The 26,040-nt window shown below is 20.6% G+C and overlaps 2 protein-coding genes across 4 annotated transcripts; both read right to left on the reverse strand.

Annotated features, from left to right (window-relative positions):
* Nucleotides 1-144: 144 nt before the first annotated feature.
* LOC122720766 (sodium-dependent transporter bedraggled) lies at nucleotides 145-25,032 on the reverse strand. 3 transcript variants are annotated; one of them, XM_043947721.1, is made up of 14 exons: nucleotides 24,900-25,032; nucleotides 21,022-21,977; nucleotides 18,170-19,036; nucleotides 7,228-7,406; nucleotides 6,924-7,140; nucleotides 6,546-6,796; nucleotides 6,247-6,470; nucleotides 5,964-6,120; nucleotides 5,616-5,896; nucleotides 5,372-5,503; nucleotides 2,918-3,145; nucleotides 2,658-2,855; nucleotides 2,457-2,504; nucleotides 145-2,281 (listed from the first exon to the last, which is right to left on the reverse strand). In XM_043947721.1, exons 2-14 carry the CDS (start codon nucleotides 21,963-21,965, stop codon nucleotides 1,463-1,465), a joined length of 4,545 nt encoding a protein of 1,514 aa, XP_043803656.1. In that variant the 5' UTR covers nucleotides 21,966-21,977; nucleotides 24,900-25,032; the 3' UTR covers nucleotides 145-1,462. The 3 variants fall into 3 exon arrangements, with proteins under 3 accessions (XP_043803656.1, XP_043803657.1, XP_043803658.1); XM_043947722.1 differs by lacking the exon at nucleotides 24,900-25,032 and adding an exon at nucleotides 22,147-22,239; XM_043947723.1 differs by lacking the exon at nucleotides 2,457-2,504.
* On the reverse strand, nucleotides 3,004-4,838 carry LOC122720768 (TNF receptor-associated factor 3). The gene has a single exon (XM_043947728.1). It carries the CDS (start codon nucleotides 4,714-4,716, stop codon nucleotides 3,295-3,297), a length of 1,422 nt encoding a protein of 473 aa, XP_043803663.1. The 5' UTR covers nucleotides 4,717-4,838; the 3' UTR covers nucleotides 3,004-3,294.
* Nucleotides 25,033-26,040: the final 1,008 nt, after the last annotated feature.

A 26,040-nucleotide genomic window follows, 5' to 3' on the forward strand; every position in this document is an offset into this window, starting at 1 on the left:
GATTGAACATTAAAAAATTTCGACGTATACGATATAAAATCGAAGATTATTATAATAAGTAATAAAACAAGTTTATCCTTATCTGATTTTTATTTGCATATTATAAAATTGCTAGGATAAATAAAATTATAATATTATGCAATTATTTGTCAAGTAATAAGATTAAAAAAATACTGAATTCAGTCTAAAAAATAAAATTAATTTTTCGATGGTCAAAATCATTAGCAACATATCTATTCTTTATAATATAGTATGTAAAAATGAATATCGATACGAGTTGAACTAAAGATTATTATTTATTCAAGAGAAGAACTAAGAACTATTAAACCGCAGTTATTTATTAATAGCTTTTAATGATTAAATCAATCGACCAAAAATAGACAAATGATTGATTATTTCTGATTGAACGATTGCAAATTATTTTAACTTGATATTTTGTTTATATGGATGACGATTTCGAATGACTTAAATTAATCACTTTAATTATTTAAGTAAAAGTCGAGTATTTATTCGCTTCTTCTGTCGACTAATTACCGGAAACCATTAGATTCAAAAAAATATATTTAAGCTCATATTCTATAAATCATTGTCAGATTAGATATATCAACAATAAACATTGAAAAAATTTATAAATTCATAACTATCTGTTTTCGTATTAAATTTTGCATAATCTATTGATAAAATCAAAGGCTAGATTGACAATAGATCTTTAATATAACCTGTTGTCAAAAATAATAAAATCTACAATATATTCAGAAAATGTCAAAAACCGATCATTTTGTAATTTTAGTCATTTAAGTTTTAAATAAAAGCATATAACTATTTAAAATTTATTATATTTTATTAGTGATACTAAAATATCATTTTAATATTAAAAAATATATATATGTATATATGTATATAAAATTCATATGGCGATTTTTATTATGTTCTGAATGATTTACTCTGAAAAAGTTAACAGATTTACTTTAATAGATTTTCTTATGTTTATATCTAATTTGCTAATATTACCAAATATAATAATATAATATATTCTATATCAAATTTATACAAAAACTTATAACAAGCATTTAACAAAATCTGTTATGTAGATTTGATTGACTGAGAATTTAATTCTCAATACCAATATGTGGTTAGCGATTATGAAATTATCGGTAACATACAGATAATAGCTAATCGTAATGACAATTGAAATATATGAGTCATATGATATTAAAATATGAGTGCAGACCAAATATAAAAATTCGATAGAAAAATTTATTATATTAACAATTTTTCAACATTATTATTAAATTTAATCGCTAAATTAGAATGTCTGCTTTTTGATCTTGTAATGATTAAATCTCTGGTCTCTAGTCGACAGTGCATAATGATTCTATATCACCATAATAATAACATTATATAGCAGAAATTAAACAATCTTTAGATTATTTTTCATTAAAATTTTAAAGACAAATATAATCTATATCACGGAAACGGTATAATCCATTTCTTCGGCAGTCTTTTTATCATCGTTATTATTGTTAATCTGTTCATTGGAGACTAGAGACACGTCCTTCGGAAGGACTAAGGATTCTTCACCGATTGGCGCCGCAGCCTCGACTAGATTTTCAACGGATGCTGCTACAGTTGGTTCGTCATGACAAAAACTTCTATGTAAAGAATGTTGCGTTCGTGTAGTTCCTCTTCTAATACTACTACGAAGTAAATTTGCCACATCGACTGCAGTTAAATTTGAACTGCTCGATGAAATCAAACATGATCGAGGTGTTTCGAGTATCGAATGTGACCTTCCGACCACATCCGAGTTTTCTATTGCACTAATTGCCATTGTTCTGTCTGTATTAGGTCTATGTCTTTCTGTATCATTATTTCGAATGTTTGAATTAGTGTTCTCATTTCCTGTTTCAGTTATATGAATTGTTACATCTTGTGTTTGTCTATTTTGATTCATTTCTACAAGTACAGTAGCATAATCAGGAGGTGGAGGCTGTAACGCTGGTCTTTGTCTCGGAGTACTGCTTTCACCAAGAACGTTTACTATTCGACGTACACTTCTTCGAAAACTTTGCCTCAACATCTTTGCTATCCTTGCGCCAGTTGCTGTAGTATAACTTGGAGGAGGTGTATATTTCGGTGGCGGATCCTCAAATGGTATTTCTGCCGTCGCATGTACAATAGCATTACCATGAATGCTAGTATTTATATCATTTCCAATATGTGTTTGCGTATCTCGTGGATCATCCGATTCCAAAGATGGTCGATATAACAATTGAATTCTCTGCGAAATTAAAATTTTTTATGATATTATAAATATATATATATATATATTATCTATAAATATTATCTATATATATTATCTATAAAAGCAGACATCTTTTTTTTATCTATGAATAAATAATGTTAAATAAATGTTAAATATATAACGATTAGAAAGTTAGAAAAGAAAAACTTACACCATTGCATTGTTCACAGTGATTTATATTAACTTCCACTTGATTATTCTAATGTTAGCACAATAAAAATTAATATTAAATATCTATTAATATGCATAATGAAAAATAAGAAATAGAATAAAATTGTTAATTATTAACTATTTATTAACTATTAAAGATTATTCTATATTATTAGTTTGTTAAAATTTAATTAAACCTTACATCAAATATATCAGGTGGACCGTTGTTTAGATATCGGCATGTTTGTATAATAGCTACTGCCGGTATTGTTAGTATTGGTATTAATTGGATTGTAGCTCCGAGTTGTTTTGCCCAAATAGTCCAATATTCTTTAACAGTTCGTCGATAAGAATAAAGTTCTCGAAATCCAGCATTTTTAAATATCGTAATACTAAGTACCTGTTGAGTTTAAATCAATAATTGTAAATTTAGATATACAATTATTTTTACCAAAAACATACCATAAGAATAACAGGTAATATAACATTCCACGTAAATGATAGAAGAGGACCAGCCCAATGTCTGAGACATCGACCAGTTGGAGGAAACAATTCGGCAACTACCGCTTCACCGCTATGTGGACGTCCTCGTACTGCGAATACAGCACCGACTTGCACCAAATATAAAATTATTATCCACCATGTACCTCCGATTGTATAATCTAGATAATATACAACGTGTATGCCCAGCTAGAAACAAACGATTTATTTCTATGAAACAAACAATATTCATTTTTTTTTCTCATTTAACGATAAAATTATACAATTTATAGATACGTATTTACTTTTATACAATATTATTTTTTACAATTAATAATTTGTCCTATTATCTTAACTACTTATGATGTTAAAGATAATGTAGAAACACTAGATTTTGTATTTGTCACTTGAATATCTAAAAACAATGCATTGTCTTTAATATATCCAGGATAACGAGTTAAAATTGTATGTGGAATAAACATGTAAATTCCAGTTTCTTTATTCACATCATTAGAATTCGATTTATCCTGTCCTACAGCTTTTACAAATTTTTTTATATCATTTGCTGGATTTTCTTGATTTCTTAAGATAGCTGTTGCTTTAAGAATACAAGGCCAATCTAAGAGTGGATCCCATTTTCCAGTTTCAACTTGTAGACATCCAATAATATGTCGATCTTTCCATTGCCCTATACCATTTAGAAATAACTTCAATCTTAAAGTATATCCATATTCTTTATTTAAAAACTTTGGACTATAAAGAACACAATGATTTTCTTTTGCCTCTGTCATTTTCTCTTTATAGCGATCAATTTTCCATAAAAGACGACCATTATTTGAATATTGATCACAACATTCGTGTTTATATTGATAATTAGGAAATTCTGAAATATTAAATTTTAAATTATCTTTAATCAATTCTTCCAAATATTTTAGATTTTCTTTCATTTGAAACTTCAATTCTTTGATATCACTCTTTTGATTAGTAGTGATTTCCAATTGTCCTTGTATTTCTTTTTCTAGATCTTTTATTTTCTCCATTATGAATCTTTGCTGATCCATTAATTCCTTTGAATTCTTACATCTCATTTCCAATTCTAATTTAAGATCGTTAATTGACTGTTGTTGTTCTTGCCATATATTATTTATATGTACATTTTCCTTTGTTAAAAAAGTCTTTAGATCTTTTAATTCTAAAGACCAATTATCTAATACTTCATCATGCTTATTTTGTTCATTAGTTAATTCATCATGTAAAAATTTCAATTGTTCCGAGATTTGTTGAAAACTTAAACTAGTACGTTGTTCCATGTTATCACAAGTGATTTCTAAATCATTTAATTTTTGATTTAACATTTCACTAGACTGGTGATATTCTTTTATTATATTAGTAAGTTGAAATCGTAAAAAATCAATAGATTTTTGTTGAGAATTCAATAATTTTAAACATTGAGACATATTATCCTGAAGAATTCTGCGTTCTTTTTCCTCAATATTTATTGCAGATCGTAGCAATGTTAGAACAGAAAATACTTTATTTTTCCATAAAGAATCTTGAATTTCTTTTATCTGATTATTTCCTTTAGTAATATTCCTGTTGCATGTTTTTCGATGATTTTCCATATTTTTTCGAGGTACATAAACTCCACATTTAAAAGAACATTCCTCTAAAACAGATCCGCAATGTTTCACATGATTGTACAAATATTTCTCTTCCAAAAAATTGTTGCAGAAATAACAAGGTACGCTTCGTCGTTCTATTGAATTAACTCGATTATTCATTTTGTAAAACACACGGTGACTCTATTCATACTGATGAAATATTTAATCAAATTTGTACTTGGATTGATAATTTTTATCTATATAAATAGAATATTACATAGTCTATCTGATAAGAAGATAATTTTAAATCCTACGTTCGAATAAAACAAGCACTTTATATTATATTATATTAAATTATTATTATTATTATTATTATTATTATATTAATTAATATATTTTTGAGATATCTTTGGAAAATTGATTCTAGGGACTGAAACAAACATAAATTGATATAAATTAATAAAATTTTCGATCAAAGTTTATTTATTAAATTATAATTAAATTATAAGTAATCGAAATTTGTTTTACATTTTGTTTTTATCTCGTTTCTAATATAATATAAATTTAAATATAGTTTTAATTTAATAAATAAACTTCGATCGATATTTTTGTATACCAATTTTTATGTTTGTTCTTTAAAATCGATTTTTCAAATTTATCTATAATTTATTTTAACAATATATTATTCTGTACAATAATTTTTGAATATTATTAACAAATATTATTTTAAATCAATATTTTTGATTTGAAATATTTCATAAATACATTGTATAAATAAAAATAAAAATAAAATATAAATAAATAAAAATAAATAAAAATAAATAATTATATTTACTTCTGTAGCCATAGGTAAACCTAGTATGTAAGCACAAGCACAACTGAAGAATGTAACAGTAGTTTCCCACAACTTCATCATTTTTGTATTGATTGCCATAATACCAGTTATCACACAATGCCATATTGCCAGCTATAATATTGAAATATATATATATAAACTTATAGAATTGAATATTATATTTTCAATTTTTATTATATTTCAATTACATATTACATACATACAATTACATACAATTACATACCTGTTGGGCTATTCCAAATAGAATAAGAATGAAATAAAAGAGTATTGCCCAAAATGGCGATACTTGCTCAGTACCTAGTAATGCTAATGTTGCGGGAACCAATTCAGTCGATAATCTTAAAACTTGATAACCAGATTCAATACTAAAATCTGCACCAGGACGAGTTACACGCTCTCCAACAATAAAAGAAGTATGTGCCATAAATCTTTCTGGTGTACTACTATATCCTGATGGTGCAGGTTGATTGACGGGTCTCATAAACATATATAATGATATTTTTTCTAAAATAGAATATTATATATAAATATAATTTTCTAGCTTTAATTTAAATTGATAATATATTATTACCAAATGAACTAGGTATATAAATATATCCGTGATGTTTGAGAACTTGTACACAAGTATTTGCCAGAAAAGCAGCGAGAAGTAGAACTGCAATTGTTAATACAATTACAAGACTCGTATCTCGTTGTAATAGATGTTTGTGCTTATTATGAGCAGCTATCTAGAATAATAATATTTATAATTATGTATTTACAAGTATTCAATTACTTTCATATATGTTTATTATACTATATTATATATTATATATTATATATTATATATTATATATTATATATTATATAGATACCTGCATAGCAGCTGCACCAAATAATCCCCATGTAAGAAAAACTTCAATAGATGCAGCTAACCACGATTTACCATTAATAAAAAATTCGGTCCATACAGTGGCTGGAAATAGTTGATGTATAGAACCTGGTGGCGTAAGACCGAGCAATTTTGTACAAAGAACTAAAGTACCAAATACAGGTACTAGTGTAAAAACATACACTACTTTTCCATAAGATTTTAATCCTGAAAAAAATTATTAAATACTAGAAAAAAAAATAAAAGTATAAATAAATAATAATAAAATTATAAAATATCTACCTTTGCTTAATGATACAAATACAATCATCCATACAACGGCTAAATTAAAAGCTAATTGAAACTTCAATGTTATAACACCAGGATCTGATTCATTTAAATGATGTCTTTGCAAAACAACTCCGCTAAAATAATCTGGTACTGTTTCATATAATTTATGCAAATTACTATTATTTTGTATAGATTTATCGTCCCTGTATAAAGAAAATGGTTCTGCCCATCGATACTTATCCTGTTTCGTTATGAATGAATCTCTAGATTGAAAAGAGATTGAAAACATTTTATCATTATTATTATATACTTATTGAAATCTAGATATTAATTTATAACAAGAAATTTAACATAGAATTTATTAGAATTGTATAAAACAAATCAATATACCTAAAATATACGAACATCCAAGATATACCAACAACACTATAAATACCAATAAAAGCTTGTGCAATTAGAAGAGCTATTCCAACACCTTGAAAAACAGGTGAAATTTTCCACATATTTACAGATCCAGCCGCCAATCTTTGACCGAGACATACATGTAACGTCAAAAGTGGAATACCCAATATCAAAGATAAAATTAAAAATTGTACAATAAAATTTGCTGAAAAGAAAATATGATACAATATGAGTACAAAATATAATAAAAATTAAAAACTTTGTACAATTACGTAATAATGTCTGTATATACCTCCAAATTGTATACTCAGAATAGAAAATCTACTTATATTAAAAAGACCAAGGGTGCAACTGAGATATGCTAAAGCTGGACTAAGAGCATGTGGCCATTTTCCCAATGGATTAGCATCCTCGTCCTCATCCTCTCCTCTATCTTCATTTCTATCAACATCTCTTTGCCTTTCACATATTCTAAAAAAAAGAATATTTTACATTTTAATATATAATAAAAAAGTATATAAAATAAATATTAAGAACAATATTTCATCGAATGGATATAACTCTTAATTATTATTATTACTATAAGATTAAAATTAAAAATCCTATCAATTTATTATACAATTTGGGCAAACATAATATCATATTTGTTATTTTTACAAAAGAAAATTCATAGTCAATTGAGATTATATTGCTACAAATGAAAGACTATATCATGATTCAATAACAGGATAACATTGAATATAAGGTTTATTATAGAATGTTTTAAATTATATTAAGGTTTTATTATAAAATATTTACATAATTTTACTACAGAATGTTTGTTTGTTGAATATTAATGAATGTTGAATATTATTTTCAAATTTTCATTTAAGTTAAATCAAATTATAAAAGATAATTATAGAAGATCAATAAATAGAATTAATATTATATTATATAATCATTAAATTATATAATTTTATTATTATATATTATACATTTAAATTTTATAAATTTTATAATCATTTTTTCATTATATGTAATATATGTAAAAATAATAATATTACAATATATAATATATAATATATAAATATAATATATAATAATATTATATATTAATATAATAAATATTACTTATGAATATAAAATAAATTAGATATAATAGATAAGAAAGATAGAATAAATTACAATAAATTACAATAAATAAAAGCAATGCAATGATTTTGATAAAAAATAAAGAATGAAAATTATTATCATGAACTAGAAAAACAAATACTTAAAAAAATATATGATTTCAGTTGAATTTAAAAACGCAATTCGATCTTGTTTTGCATAGAGAATACAGAAAGTTAGTAAATATTTATATAGTAACATATATATTTATATACATATATACATATTGCATCAATTTTACACATTTCCTAATATTTCAAATGATGATTTATAAGTTATTCATATAATATATAGATATATAAAAAGATTTTATATATATATATATATATATATATATATATATATATATATATACATATATTTATATATACATATATACAAAGATTATATATATTCCGAATAAATCCTTATTATGTATCATCTTGTCAATTGTTGGATTAAGATGAATACAAGTATTTTTAATCATTTTTATATTCATCTAAAATGAAAAGAGAATGTTCGTTCACTATTAATTTTCTGCATTTTTTTCAATCAATAGATTTAAAAAAAAAAAAGAAAAGACGAATCAAAATAATTTTTTAGTTTTTGAATGAAGTTATGAAAAATAATAGCAATATCATAATTTTTTTTTAATTGATACTTATATTTTTTTTTATATTAATGTTAGCAACTATCAAGACGAATTTAATAATCTATTATAATTTAATAATATATATATATATGAAATAATTTCATATATATATATATATATATATATATATATGAAAATTTTATATAATATAATATATAATAAATTCAATATAATAAATTAAAATATTATATAATAAATTAAATATATATTGAATTTTCAATAATGAACAAAATTATGAGAATTCTTATTTTAGAAATTTTTGAAAATTTCAATAATTGATCTTAATCCATTAAAAACATTGGAAATTTCATTTTGCAAAAAACTCGCTGTCTTTTTTACTTATTTTATCTTATTATATAGATTTTTAATATATTGATGGAACATCTAAGATCGATTCTAAAGATCAAAATAAATGTAAAATATATACGATATACGAAATATCAATTGTAAGTATTTATTACCATTATATATATATTATATAAATCTCTAAATGTTTTTTATTATAATAATTCAATAATTGCAATTTTTATCAATTTTCATCTTAACTTTGAATATTCGAAATCTTATTCTATGAAAAGTAGATATTCTATTCTTTTTAATTAAAATTATAAAATTTAATTATAAAAGTAATTCATTAACTATATATAATTTATTTGATTTATAATTGAAAAATTATATTAAATTATTAACTTCAAAATCAAAAAATTTTTAGGATTTAATCATATAAATCTAATAGATTTTTTTAGTAAAATTTCAAAAAAATAGAATTTAATTAATATTTTTCATATAAAATAAAGAGAAAAATATCGTTTACAGAATTCTTCTGCAGTTATATTAAAAAATATGTTAAAAAAAGTTATATTAAAAAATATTAAGAATTAGGATATTAAAAGCTCATTATCGTTTTTGAATAAAAAAAAATACTATAAAATTACAAAAAATCATTAGAAATTAAATTTTTTTCAATACAAAAAATAAATTTATTTCATTAATTTATTTATTTCATTAATACTATTTCATAATACTATTTAATATCAAATTAAGTTACAAATCAAATAATTTTTCTTATATTTTCTATTCAATGAACAATTTTTAAAAACTCTTTTTAATAAAAATCTTAATAAAATCTATTTGTATTGTTTTATATCTATTTAAATGTATATTTAATGAAATATTGCACTGATATAATTAAATTCAATGTTGAAATATAATGAAAACTTTTCAAACTTAATTTGAAAAAAGATAACCAAAATAATTTTTTTAAAACTCTTATTTTATTGGAAATAAAACTTATTTTTTATTATGATTAAAAATATAAATAATTCTTTTTTTCAATGTTATTTTATTCTTTCTCTCCATTAAAAATAAAGTTTGCGTAATATCGATTTTATAAGCTTTTCATAAATGTCGCAATATTGTATTATAAACAAAAAAAAAGTTTCGAGTCTGAATATCTTGAAACATAATTTGGTAAATATATTAACATTCCAAATAACTTTTCAATTGCTTATAATTTAATAAATAATATCAACTAATATTTTTAAATTTAAAAGTTATAACTCTAAAATTTAAAAATATCCCACTATATATTATAACATTCATAACATACTATATAATAAATCATTAAATTTGTCTTGAAAATTGTTATAAAGTATGATAAAAATATAAGTGTCAATTTAGAAAATAATATCTAATGACATTTCACGAATGCCATAATTTATTACATTATAAATTAAAAAAATTTATTCTGGTTTTCATATTGCACTTTGTTTTTTCTATTTTTTTTTAAATTTGTTATTTATAAGAAAAATACTGAAAAGTAATAATATAAATACTTTAAATATATGTATAATTTTATTTTAAAATTTATATTATAAATAATAAAAAAATATCTTTTAATTATCAGATAATTAAATAATTATATTATTTAATTATCATTGTAAAATATGCTAATTGAATTTGATGTTAGATAATAAGAATTTCAAAATCAAAAATCTAAAAGTTAGTCGCGAATTCTCGAGTCTTAAAACTTCAAGGACAAAAACGGAATGTTTTATCGATTAATCAATAAACTGACCACTTCTAATGACTACTTTTAATGCTTAGTGGTATATGTTAATAATATATGAGATTAGAAACACGCGAATAGTAGATTCGGCGCGATAGTGACATTATGTTATATATATCTATATATATCTAAATACATTATAATATTTCACATTATATTAAATTCACTACGCAAGAAAGCAAAATACAATATATATTATGATTCTTTAATTGCAAAAATTCAAACAATAGCATTCTTAAAATTAAATGCAGGCGTAAGTTAATGATCAATCAAAATAAAACTTATTTCTCTAAAATTGTGAGATTATATGTATATATGTGCATATTTCAATTTGACAATGATAAGTTTAAATTTAATAATTTATTTATTAATATGGCTGATCCATTATTACAATAAACGAAAAAAAGATAATAAATTGTGGCTTTTTATTTTTATTATCTAATTATTAGGATCTAAAATCTATTAAAAAATAAAATAATAAAAATTATATAATAAAATGTATTGTTACATATATGAATACATTATTATAAAGAAACGAATGGATTAATAATTCATTTAAAATAAGCAACTTATTTTTTTAATAGAAAGTTTCTATTGACAATATTTTATTTACATTAATATATATATTGAAAGTTAAAAAGAGATATAAAAATATATACGTATCAGAATTTTAATAAATTTCATATATGCATAAATAATTATGCATGAATTTATTCTTCTATTTATATATACTTTGCAATGTAATCAGAGCAAAAAATATGCTCTAAATAATGAATCTATTAGTAATAATTCATAATATGTACGCTAATATTATTATATATACTATAAATGATAAATACTATAGTAATTCTTTTTGATAAAAGAATTCCTAAAATATGATCAAGATTGACAAATAAATACGATAAATCGCATAACATATTATATATATTTAAAAAAGATTCGTAATAATCTTGATTTAAGTTTGATTATTTAATTTCTTTTTTTTTTTTTGAAATGATCATTATTTCCTTTATTCGATATTTCGAAGTCTTGATGATAAAATCTCTTAGTTTCAAGATCTTAACTTCCTTGATTTCTCAAAGAAAACAAGATATCGATGATCAATCATTTTTTTTTACATAATCTACATTATATAGATTAAAAATCTATCACTGTTAAATTAAATTAAAATTTTATTATAAATATTTAAATAATAAATTTTAATAAATATTAAAATAATAAAAATTTTAAAAGTTAATCATTAATATAATATTTTATATTTGACATCATATTTCAGTATCAAATTAGAATTTGTTCAGAAAAGAAAATATCAGATAATAGATAAAAATATATAAATATCAAAATTTCAGAAAAAAATTATAATTATTTATCTATATAATTAATCAAATTCAAAAATTATAATTGAACATATAAAATTAATTTAAGAGAAAATTATCAAATTAATAGGAGATAATAAAAAAATTGTAATGTCATAATAAATTATTAAGAAATTTTTAGAATAGTATACCTGATACGATGTCTACGTTGACTACAGTAGAAATATTGACGACAAATCGTTGAATCGTGGTTCATCTTGAATACATGTTACATCAATAGTGTCAATGACCTTTCGTTGCCATGAGGTTCAAATTGACTTTTCTCTTTTTTTAATTTCTTTTTTTAATTCTACTAATAATCAATATATAAAACAAAACAATCGATTGATTTTATATTCAATTTCGAACAATAATGATAGAATAATAAACAATCTTGTATGAAATACACAAGTGTTTCAAAGTATTAACTTCCAACAGTACACGTTTAATGAAGTAAAAATAATCGAATTTCAAAACTATGCTTTTCCAATGTCAATTTTAAAAAAGATTTTAGAATTTCATTCATATTGTTTAAAAGTGTATATCTCTTTTTGCATTCACATAAAATTTGTTCACATTTATGGTGACTTTTTTTTCCATTATAATGTAATATAATAGCATATTCCAACATTAATATCGATTCATATTATTCGCGAGCAAGTTCTTTATTCAAAACATTTAATTAATGATTTAAAAATATTAATCACGCTATGGATCATATAGTTTACCATTTAAATCATAAATTATAATAATAAATTATAAAAAATTATAATAGTATTTATCAATTTCTAATTTGATGATATTTAATTCTCAAAATTTTATTCCAATAATTTTCAAGAGATTTATTTTTTTAATCATATCGAACTTTTTACATTGCACACCGATAATAATCAATCAATATTTGCTTCAAATACAGCGCACTGCAGTTGTTTTTCTACATGATAATCGATCAAAATACAACATCAATTCAATTTCTCATCATTCGTTTTCTTAAGAAGAATATTTTTTATCATATTTACTTCCGAAATTGATTTAAATTGTTTTCATTTAACTATGATTTCAAATAAAAGATACAATTCGAACTTTATTTAAAAAAATATAATAAATTTTTTCCATTATTGTTGAATTTTTAATAAAGAAACATATAACTTCTAGATGCGATTAATTCTACAACTAACAATAAAATAAATGTATTCAAATCTATCAATAATTAATATAATATTTCAAACACTTAAAAAATAATTTAATCATCATTTTATATGCATATTTTTTAATTTTTTCACAAAACTAAATTTATATAAAAATATTTATATTTTTTATATTTTAAACATTTATTTATCATATATTTATTTATCATATATTTTATATTATCTATTATAAATCATTTTTTGAATTGAAATTTTTTTCATATCTTATTTATTATTAATTAACATATTGTTTAAAAGAATATAAAGAAAATATATTTTCGTAGAATTATTTCTTGATTTTCAACATTTGTAAAATAATGTTGATAATACTTCAAATAATATATGTCATAGTATTCCAACCAAATTCATTTTCTTGTATGAAATATCGATCAGTAACTGGTAAAACGTCAGAGAAAAAGCAACACAAGAAACGATATGATCGTCGTCAATTTAACTGGTTCAATTTTTTAAAATAATGTATTAAAATAAAATATAAAAAAGATTATTTGATGATATTTAAAATCTGATATTTCAAATAATATAAAAAAAATTTTTATCAAAACAAGAAATAATGAATTATAAATACACTATTGTTTTTGATAATCACTTAAAAACAAATTGTAGCATTATCGCGAATAAACTTTGAAAAATTTCTCGATCGTTTATGCTTCTAGCAACTAGCTATACTGACTAAATATACCATTGCTGATGAATTGTATGTAAGTATGTAAGTAAATACATAGGATCCCTCTAAAGCCAATGTATAACTGTATTCACTTAAAGTCACGTGACGAACAAGGTAAATGAACGCACGTGTATACTTACGCTTGCGTATTTAATCGTTCGTCAGATCATCAGAATTAGGATCAACTGACATTGATCATTTATAGTATTTATATTTAATTTAATTTTTTATTGTATATAAACTGCTAATATTTGATAACTTGATAATATTAATAACTTATTTTTATCATCATTAAAATTTTTTTATATTTTAATAATTTCAAGAACAAACATTATTAAAAATGAAATATAAATATTGCTACACAAATTATAAGATTAATATATAATTTTTATTGAAAGAAATATATATATTAATTCTTTTAGTTTTTAATTTTTTAAAGAATTGATCAACAATTGTTAAACAACAATAACTCTTAATTCTTCGTTTCTTATTGTAATAATTAATTCGATATGTTGATATAGCTAATAAAATTAAGAATATGAAGTAAATATTCATACATATCGATGATAAATGGTACAAAAATATTGATTAATTAATAAATATTAATTAATAAATAATAATTATTCGTTCTATTTACTCTTATGTATTTTCATAAATTTATTTTATTAAATTATTATTTTAAAAAAATGTTGTTAAATTTAGATATATATATATAGATTATAATTATATCTATGAAAAAAGTTATAAAATTCAATAATTTTGTTTTTGAATAATTTAAAACTATTTTAAACTATTTTAAACTTTTCAAAATTTATATAATGAAAGACACAAATATAAGAGAAATTAATTAATCATAAATTTATTATTTATGCGAATTTTCTAATTCCTATATTTAATAGATATTACAAAAACTATTAGAAAAAGTAACTAACTTTGTGTTTTTTTTTTTATTTAATATTTATTTAATATTTTACAATAATGTATATATGTGTTTCACATATTTTTCTTTCATTTATCTTTTACATTCGTTATAAAAAAAAAATTGAAATTTTTTTCTCACATTTATAAAAATTTATTTTGTAAATATCTTGTATGAAATACACCGATGTTAATAAATATTTAATATTTATTTGTTAAAATACATTCCTACAAAATGTTTGTTTTGAATGTTTTTATATTTATAAAATAATCAATACGAGGAAATGTTGTTAATGCATATGTACGCTATTCAAGTATTTATACTGAACATATTAATTTTCAAACAAATTGGAAAAATTTTTGTAATATAATTACTAATAATAATGATTTCAAATATAACAATAATTATTATCTCTTTTTTTTATAAAATGTATTTAATAATAAATAAAATCTTGATAAATTTTGAAAAATATAATAGAATTATTATATAAATATACCGTTAAGAGAGCTCTTACAACAAATAGTACCGTTGACTCGGAGTAGAATATTATAAGTCCGTAAGAACTATTAACCCAAAAACCGTGTATTATATTTACAATATTTACTCAATCGATATAATTACTCAAATAAATAATAGTTTTAAATTTTTTTTCATTTTCTTTTATATTTGACATAATATTCAACAAATTGAAATATGCAAGTATTAATAAGTAAAAAAGAAACTATTAAAAAAATAATATCAATTTTTTAAATAGAAATGATTAATTTAGAATTACAATATTTAATACTTTTGAAAAATTGAAAATATAAATTTTTTTTTATTAAATTTTGTTTTATTATACAGTCTAATTGTTATAATTCTTTAATTTTTATTGATTACACAACTGCTTAGGCAAAAATAGAATATTTTATGAACATAGAACATTCTTAAATCATAAATTTATGTGCATAAACTATTTTAAATTATTTATTTTATCGAAATAAAAAATCAATTTAACTTTTTTATCAGCTTAATATTAATATAAAATATAATAAATAGATATAAAAATATAGTGAAGAAAATAAATCGTTTAATTATAATAATTATATAAATATTTGAAAAGTTCGGAAACTTAATATAAATAATATTAGAAATAACATAAATAAAAAAATTCAAAAGTTATTATCTTTTATGTTTCTGCAAAAAAATACTAAATTTTATAACAATTGATTTAACAATTTTTGAATAATCGTTAATTATAGAAATTAATTATTGATATTTTTAACTTTAACAATTTTTTACTTTTAGTGATATTTGATTTTTATGAATAGAAAAACAAAATATACGTATCAAGTTTTGATTTAAATATGAAAAGAATTCAAAAGACAAAATTGGTATTGCAAATTTAAATGATCTTATTAATATTTTTGAATTTTTTTCTACAATTTACATTCGATATTATTTTCTTTCTAATAAAATGAAATGAATTTTAGAAATATATTATAATTATGAAAAATTTAAATATATAAAAAATATATAATTATGAAAAATTTTGAAGTAAGTTTTGAAATTCATCTTTGTAATATAAATCTTCGACAATTGCTTAATGTGAATAAAACTACATATAATATTTTCTCTAAGTTTTCAAATATTAAATCATGATATTTTTTTATTTTTTCTTATATTCTTCGATAATGGAAATTTATAATTTTTTAAACATTTTAAAAGTCAGTTATTTTTTAATTTCTTATATCATTCGTAAATCTTTGAATGAACACATGAATACATATGATTGAGAAATTTATTACAATATATAAATTATATCTAATATATTCTTTTCAAGTTTAAAGAAGAACTTTATATTTATCTTTATTTTCTATTTGCAAAAATTAAATAGTGCTAATAATTATTAAAGTTAAAATATTATGTTAACTTATGTAATCAACGATTATATGAAAACAATTAATTATTAAATTGATATTATAAAATTAATTGTTATAAAATTGGCATTTATTATTTTTCATTCTTCTATTAACTTCCAAATCCTTTTTATTTATGTTATTTCTAATGTTATTTATAATAAAACTTTTTAAACACACATAAAAAATTTATCCACATAAAAAATGTGGATAAAAAATTTGTGAAATGTTTTTTTGATTCCCAGCATTAACAATATTGTAATAAATACTATTTTTTATTATTAATTTTAAGTTTTATATCACTTATTATATTATTTTATACAGTGACAGTTTTAATAAGTAATTGATTTATAGGAAAAAAAAAAAAACATTTATCATTATATTGATCATTTTTAGCATGCATCATGTTTCAGATTTTAAAATTATATATTTAGTTATAAATATTAATAAAATAAAAATTTGTTTTGTTCCTTAATTCCTAATATATAAGATTTAACATTTAGCAGAATAAAAAAATAGAAATTAATTAATTGTAGTAAATATTACATCATTAATTCTGCATTTTAAAAAATCAACATGTTATAAATTATATATATATAATTTATAACATGTTGATTTTATATATATATATATATAATTAAAATAATATTTTTTTATAAAATATAAAAAAATCATTATCTTTTATTTACATGTACATATGTATATATATTTTCACATTTAGTTTCACGTCATGACATATTTACTTATATATTATATTTACTTATATATTATATTACTTATATATATATTTACTTATATATTATAAGTTTTGCGAATATTTTATGTTAATTCAATAATTTAAAAGAGACTTTCTATACATTTATCGAATAAATAGTACAACTAGTTTTTAAGTAATTTAATAAAAATAGATAATAAAATAAAAATATATATATATATACAGAAATAATTTCTTAAATTAATTTCCTAATATTTTGGTCACCAAATGTGACAGTTTGCGTCACAAAAAAGATCCAAAGCATAAGTAAGTATTTGCAATCAAACATGAATGAACACAATTTGTTAAGCCGATTTTCGATGAATGTGAATAGAATTAAAATTTTAAACAAAATTTGAAAATATAATGTCTTTAACAAATTTTTCGATTTAGATTTTCAATAATTCTTTGAAAAAGAAGATATTAATATTCATACAAATAGGATATTTTAATATTTTGTTTATTATTCGAAAGGTAATGTATGGAAAATTTTTTGAATCTTAGAGATTTTTATTGATAAAGTAAAACTTGTTCAAATAAATTCTATTGAATTCTTTATTTAGAAAAATAAAAAATGATGAAACTCACCGTCTGGAAGCGATGCGTTGTGGACTTGTCGTGCTGGAAGGTGGACTTGTAGAAATACCGCCAAAAGAACTAGAATACGTCGTAGTTCCTGAAACGGTTGTGTCACTACCCGTAGTTGACGACAAAACACTATTTTGCCTCGAAGTAATTTCACGATTTCTTATTCTTTGCGATCGACTTCCTCGAAATTGTCTTTCACTTCTTTGGAATACAACATTTAAATTATTTGTGTTTCTAACAGGAGCACTTGATGGTCTCACAAGAGTGCCGGATGTACCATTTGTTTGGGCAGCTAATATTTCTGGTGCAATTAGGGCGATATCTGGTAAAGAATTTGGCGCGGACGCAATAGTTCCGCGGCAATTATTCGAATCGATGCTTCGTTGTCGTTCGGTTTCTTCCGGTAATCTTAAATGGCGCAAACGTCTCATTGAAGCTCGTACCCAAGAATTAACAATTGTAGAGTTTTCATGTATTTCCTGATCGATAATTTCGTTATTTGTGTTGCAATGTATAATTTCATTCTGATCATGTCTGTTACAATCAGACAACGGATCGGATGTTGACCATCGCGAACTATCAACTACTAGGGATTTCACTGTTCCAGAAACAGACATCGCGGCACTACAACCCGCTTCGATAGCACGATACTCGTGATTGCGCCTGCGCTTTGCAGTTTCATTGGTGGGGGATGCACTCCTTCCTTTTGTGTTTTCCTGAACCGCGTCAACCACACTAACTGCTAACGACTCCGTAACTCGCGGATATTCTATTTCTTCCAGCCATGACCAATCTACTTCCGAACAATCTGAATATCTATCCCCTTGATCTTCTTTATTGGTTTCTATTTCTTGTTTTATTGAACAACTGTAAATAAAAATAGTTTTTTTAATTTATCGTTCCTCTGCATTTAAAAATGTTATGATTACTTGTTAAATTAAAAAAGAATATAAATTATACATAATTATAAATATATACAATATATATTTCTTTGAATTATGTATTATAAAAAAATTTAGCTAAATATATTACGAATAATATAAAAGTAAATAATATAGTATATCTAAAAAAAAAAAAAAAGAATACATGAAATTAAAAAGAGATTAAATCCAAAAAAATATGAATCATATAGAGAAAGTTTTATCAATCTTTATTTCTCGGACGTGACTACAAATGTTACTTTAAATATTTACATACATAGTTCCGCTTCTATATTTTTCGTACAACTTATGATATTACTTCTAATTAATCATAATATTTTAAAACAGAAGCTCTTTAAAATGAACAATATTTCTATCATAATTTATTGATTCTATCGTTATTGATTTTCAAAAATGATCTACTTTCTATTTATATAAATTACTTTAATCTAACTAAAAAAAATTTAATATGTATTTTTATATGAAATATTGTATTATTATTATATTCTAAAAGATAAAAAAAGCTATCAAATTTCTAGTTTTTCATTTTTATTTCTAATCATAAAAAAATTACATAATTTATAAGATTCTCTCCCTATTTTTTTATAAACTTGATAAAAATCAAACTTTTATGTTATTATATAAAATCTGCTCATATTCTGCAATGAATATTGATGATATTTAACAAATTCAACTTCTCAATTAAAAACAATTATTCAGTATTAATAAGTAGACTCATTTAAGTAATTAAAAACTAAACATATTATTATATATTGTACAATATTACATGAATAAAATAGAATTTTGTAATATTTTGAAAAATAATACTTTTATTTATTATTTATTATTATAATAATGAAATTTTGTTAATGTAAAAAGCGCTTTTTAAATATTATACAAAAATAATATTTAAAATTATCACAAAAAATGATTAATCTCAAATATTTTGTGGAAAAACGAAAAAGATTTATCAAATATAACGCAAAATATACATAACAAAAATTTACTTGATGACTTTAAAAAATAAATAATAAAATCAAAGTTTGAAATCAAAGTGAATATTTCTTAATATATGACTTCATGACTTAATGATAACTTGATCATATTATCATTATCCATATATTCAAAGTCAAAATAAAATAATTTAAATGAATATTTAAATAAGATTCAAGTTCATGCTTTAATAAAATTATTCTGAGACTTTTATATTATTCTAAACGTACGTATATTTATATATACATATACTATTATTCAAAAATTTGGAAATAGTCAATTTTAAATGAAATAAAAAATGTTTTTGTAAATATTAAAATATTAAAATAATTACTTATAATAAATATTTATTAACATTGACAATTAATTTTAGACAATTAATAGAAAATTAAGAATTAAGAGAAGAATTAATAGAAATTAATAGAAAAAAATTAATAGAATGAATTAATAGAGAAAAATTAAAAAAATTAATAGAGAAAAATTAATAGAAAAATTAATAGAAAAGAAATTAATAGAATGTTGAAAAAATATCAAAACTTTTTTAATAAAAATAAGATAATTTTTTAATAAAATAGTCATTTTGATGAATCAAAAATTTTGATATAATTTTATATTCATTTGATTTATATTATCGTAATATTTATTTCACTATATATATATTATTTTATTATTTAGCAAGCTTTGGTTATAACAAATAAATTTAATTTATTACATATGTGATTTTTAATGATTTTATTTAAATCATCAATTATTAAAATCCTTATTTTTTATTCCTTTTTTAAACTTTTGGATAATAATATATAATATAAGATATTACGATGTATATAAACTTGTATATTATACAATAACCAAATATTATAATTTTTATTATTTTTAATAATTTATTGCTAATTTATTATATTTAAATAAACGCGAGAGCAAATAATAAAATTACTATACCTTAAAATAAAACTAGACTGCCGATGAATACCATTGAAAATTGGTTGTGAGCAATTATATTCTCTTAAACTACTTGATCTATCGAATCGTGAGAATGCATCCTGTGTTACAATTTTGAATGTGGTTCCTTCTGTCCAAGATTTACGATGTGCATGTTGAAACGATCTTTTTTTGGCTTGAACAAACATTTCTTCTTCGGAACATTTTTTAATAATATTCATATTATTAGTTTCGAATTCATAACTAAAAGGATGAGATATATTTTTCGAAATATTTTCAGAAAGTTTATCTGAAGATTCAAAAGTTAAGTTATTTGTATCGGTTTTCCAATATTCTAAAACTTTTGAACAATCATTATTATGGTAATTCAACAAATGTTTATTTTTTATAGTAGAACATGTTAATAACATAAATCTATGTGAATTTATAAGTTGATCGTAATGGTTACATTTCGCCTCAGCATGATCTTCATTGTCATCATGTTCTGTGAGAAAATTGAAAGCATTATTAATTTCTTGTGCTTCAAATGTTTCTTCTTCAAGCTTTTCGATGGGATAATATTCATCTTTATGATTTGATACATTCCCATAATCGACAGTATCTTGATGCTCTTCATTAATATCAGAACAAGTCTTTCTTATAACTGGTTCTAAGTTCCTGGTAATATCGCGAACCCTTTTTATGGTATCAGATGAAACGACATCAATTCTTTTACGAATAGGTACTACTTGATCGTGACCTAAAGTGACTAATATATCACCATTATCATTTATACATTGTATTTGTTCTTGTTTTCTAGTTAATGATAATGCCTGTTCTAATTTTGGCGGACACACATCGAGAAGATGTTCTTGCTCATCAGATAATGATTCTTGAATCGATACTCGTGATACACAATTATCATTTCCAAGATCGATCAAATCACCATCTTCATTTGAAGTCATTTTGATTAATAGCTGTAACGAAAAAAATAAATTTAATTATACTAAATATTTAATCATATATATATAATATTTATTTAATTATATATATATATATATATATAATCTATTATACATCTCGCATTAATTATTTAAATTTCTACGATCAATCTAACTTCGTTCCACGAATAAAGTGAGTCGTTACCTTTTCTTTTCAACATTTGAACTTGTCCTACATTCACTTGACCTGAGAATCAAATATCTATATCATATTATAATGAATATATATAATGAAAGTATGTTAATTCTAAATTATAAAAATTTATTTTACATATGAGAAATTAATATAATTAAATTACTCTTAATTTTTTTATGAATTATCAAACTCACTAAATATGATTTACTTTACTACACTTCGAAAATATTGAATAATAAAATGTCTATATGATTAATATTTTTTAATAACTAATTAAAATCGATGTTTAATCTTATTGTATAAAGAAATACATATGAATATTAGAAGTTAAAGAAAATAAACTATAGCTTCTCCAACGGTCTTACATATATTATGAGAAACCATTAACAATGTTATGCTAAAGATAATTTGCAAACTTATTATTATTATAAAATATTATTTATAAATTATCTTACTATATCTAACAGCATTGCGATTATAAATAATATAAATAGATATGATAATTTTTCATTTTCATTTAGATTATTTATATTATGTATGTCTTTAAAGATTATACTTCATTTTTTATTTTATTGTTATTATCATTTCCAAGATTATTTTTATCATATGAAAAATTGAATATATTTATTATAATATATTATATATAATATATTATATTTATATTTATATATTCTTAAGAAAACATAAATTTTCATCGAAATAAATTTTATAAAATCGAATAAAGAAATTAAAAATTTTCAAATAAAAAAAAAATTAAAAGTTTCAAATCAAATTTGATGAAGAATATCATAATCATTCATTTTTTTACTGTCATTGTTTTACATTTTAATATTATCTTTAACATTAAACAAATAGACATTTTGCCTTGAATTTTGCATTTATTATTAGTTACTTTATAAAATTATTAATAGTATTATTAGTTATATTTATTATTAGTTACATTTTATAAAATAATAGATAAATAAATAATAGATGAATATTAATATATTAATCAAGGCATTCAATTTTTTAATATATTTTTAGAAACATATTATATTAATAATAAATTAAAAAGTTATATCAACAAAATTAAAATATATCATTAAAATTAAAATATAATTTTTTGAAAAATTATATATATATATTTTTTAATAAAATTTTTTGAAAAATTATATTTTAGAGAAATAGCGGAATAAAATAGAAATAGTGAACTCTACAATTTTTAATTATTCCAAACCTTACAATTTCTAAAAGTGTTAATATTAATTTATTAATTCATTCGTTATTTCAATAAAATTGCTATAATCTAGTAGCTAAGAATTTCAGCAATATCAAATAATATATATTTAATTATTAAACTATAGTTTGTTTTGCAATAAAAATTAGAAAAATAATATTAAAAAATAATTATAATTATAATAATGTAATTTGTTAACAAAAATAAAAAAAATGGAATAGAATATATACAAAAAAAATGCAAAATATATTTATATCGAATAATAATCATATGATTAATATATAATCTAAATGATAAAAATATGATTTATATATCAAAAGTATAATATTTTTTGATTTCTTGAAATTTTATTACATATTTTAACAATGCATTAATAAAATTAACTGAAATTTTTGTTGGAAATCGATCTAAAAGTTCAAATGAAGAGATTGTCACGATCGATACTTTAAGACAAATCCGTTGCCAGCACACTTGTTCGAGAAACAGGTAACCAGTAACCGGACCTCAGCTGGCTATGATTCTACATAATTCATTCGTGAATCATACAAGCAACTTAAGAATTCTTACGCAATTAACTAACAAAACAAAAAAATCATCTTAAAAAAATAATCATTTTATAATAATCATCAATATAAATTATCAAATAAATTTTTTATTTTTCTTGTTCATCATAAAATTACTTTTCAACTTTATCTTAAGTATTATCATGAATTTCTATATTTATGTTACCATTTATATTTGTCAATATTTTTAAATATTTTATTTAATAATAAATGAATAATGATAAGTGAATTAAAAAAAAATTTTTGTTATATATAATAATAATATTATATTAGTATACTATATTATAATATATATTATATATTATAATAATAGTAATAGTATATTATAATAATATATATTATATATTATAATAATATTATATGTTATATATTATTAATATAATATTATATATATTAATATAATATTACATATAATATTATATTATATTATATATAATATAATAATATAAATTTTTTTTAGTATATTTATATTTTTATATTTTTATATTTATATATTTTTTTTTTAATATACATATTTTATTTATTTTATATAAATATATAATTTATATATAGATTTTATATAAATATATAAATAATTATTATATTTATATTATCCTAATTATTTTTACATATTGATTTGAAAATATAAAATCAATAATCAATAATAAAAAAAATTAACAGAAATATTTTATCTATTTTTTCGTGAATAAAATATAATTTTTACAAATATAATCAATACACTAATATACATATCTTATATAAGATATAAATGCATATCTATTAATATTTGAAAGCTATAATAATTATAATTATAATAACAATTGTTTTATATATAATTTTGCATGTATGAAATTTTTTATGTCAATATAATTTAAACCTTCTTTAAATATTTTTTGATTTGTTAAATTATGAAATATATTTGTGAAATTTAGAAAATTGTACAAAATTATTATAAAAATAATTATGAATAAAATTTTATTGAATAAAATAGATACTTTTCATACCTTTATTTCTTGTGATCAATCTTCAGAAAAAATGTTGAAAAATTAAAAACATTGAATTTTGAGTAAAACTGTTCGCAAAAGATATAATATTGTGAATATTAATAAATGATTTCATTTTTATTTTCGTAAATTTTTGTTTCTTTAAATTAAAATTTCAATTTTTCGATTCATATTTGACTTATTCTTTATTAAACTCAAGAATTAGATATATGGTATAAATATATTTTTTTATCTATATCATATTATAATTTACATATATAATTTACATATTTATATATTTTAAATAATTAGGAATTATCAATATTTTTTAAAATATAGCAACGCTCTAATATTTATAATTGATTAAGACTGAGAATAACGCCATCTAAAAATATTATGATTTATTTAACTCACAGCGCGCCTATTAAAATAAAAAAATTCAATTCACTATTAACCTCTATTAATTACATTATTACATTTTCAATTTTATAATTATAAATTTTATTCTCAACAAATATAACATTACAAAATTCAAAATAACCGTTAATATTTTGAAGCAGCATTTGCTTTTACTTTAATATTTTCAATTAAATTTTTTTCATTATTTTAAATTCATTTAAAAATAATAATATATTCAATTATATTGTTCACTGCACTCATATAATTTCATTTTTTATATAATGATTTTATTTATTTTATTATTGTTTAAATTTCACTTTTATTAGAATTCTTCTGGAATTTTTTCTTCTTTTTTCTTTATTTCTATTAAAAGAATTTATGAACACTCATATTACAATTATATGATTCTTTTTAAATAAAGTCAAGATCCATTTCACATTTAGCCCCGTTATTCTTGATACATATTGGTTACATTGCCCCACGAAAAATCAAATAGGGCACTGGCATAACTTCAATAATACAATTGCAACAGACTTTAATAATACACGTTCATTGTTAATTTTCACGATTTTAAAAAGTAATTAATTTTAATTCATTTCTCTTTTTCGGTTTATTTTAAAAATTTTAATAAAACATTTGCTACAATATGCCACGTAAGCAATATGAAACAAAAATATACTTTACGTTATTCACGTAAGGCACGCACTGAAGAAAGAACGAACGACGGCAAGGAAAGTTCGATGCGTGCATTCACCAATTCACT

Source organism: Apis laboriosa, unplaced genomic scaffold, assembly GCF_014066325.1.
Source record: "Apis laboriosa isolate Shangri-la unplaced genomic scaffold, ASM1406632v1 scaffold1321_cov151, whole genome shotgun sequence".
Taxonomy (NCBI): domain Eukaryota; kingdom Metazoa; phylum Arthropoda; class Insecta; order Hymenoptera; family Apidae; genus Apis; species Apis laboriosa.

Coding starts and splice junctions, on each gene's coding strand:
- LOC122720766 (XM_043947721.1), bottom strand. CDS start 21,965: ATGACTTCAAATGAAGATGGTGATTTGATCGATCTTGGAAATGATAAT. Junction 7,407..18,169: donor CAACGCATCGCTTCCAGACG/GTGAGTTTCATC, acceptor TCTTTTTTTTAG/AATATGTGAAAGGCAAAGAG. Junction 6,121..6,246: donor TTGGTGCAGCTGCTATGCAG/GTATCTATATAA, acceptor TTATTATTCTAG/ATAGCTGCTCATAATAAGCA.
- LOC122720768 (XM_043947728.1), bottom strand. CDS start 4,716: ATGAATAATCGAGTTAATTCAATAGAACGACGAAGCGTACCTTGTTAT.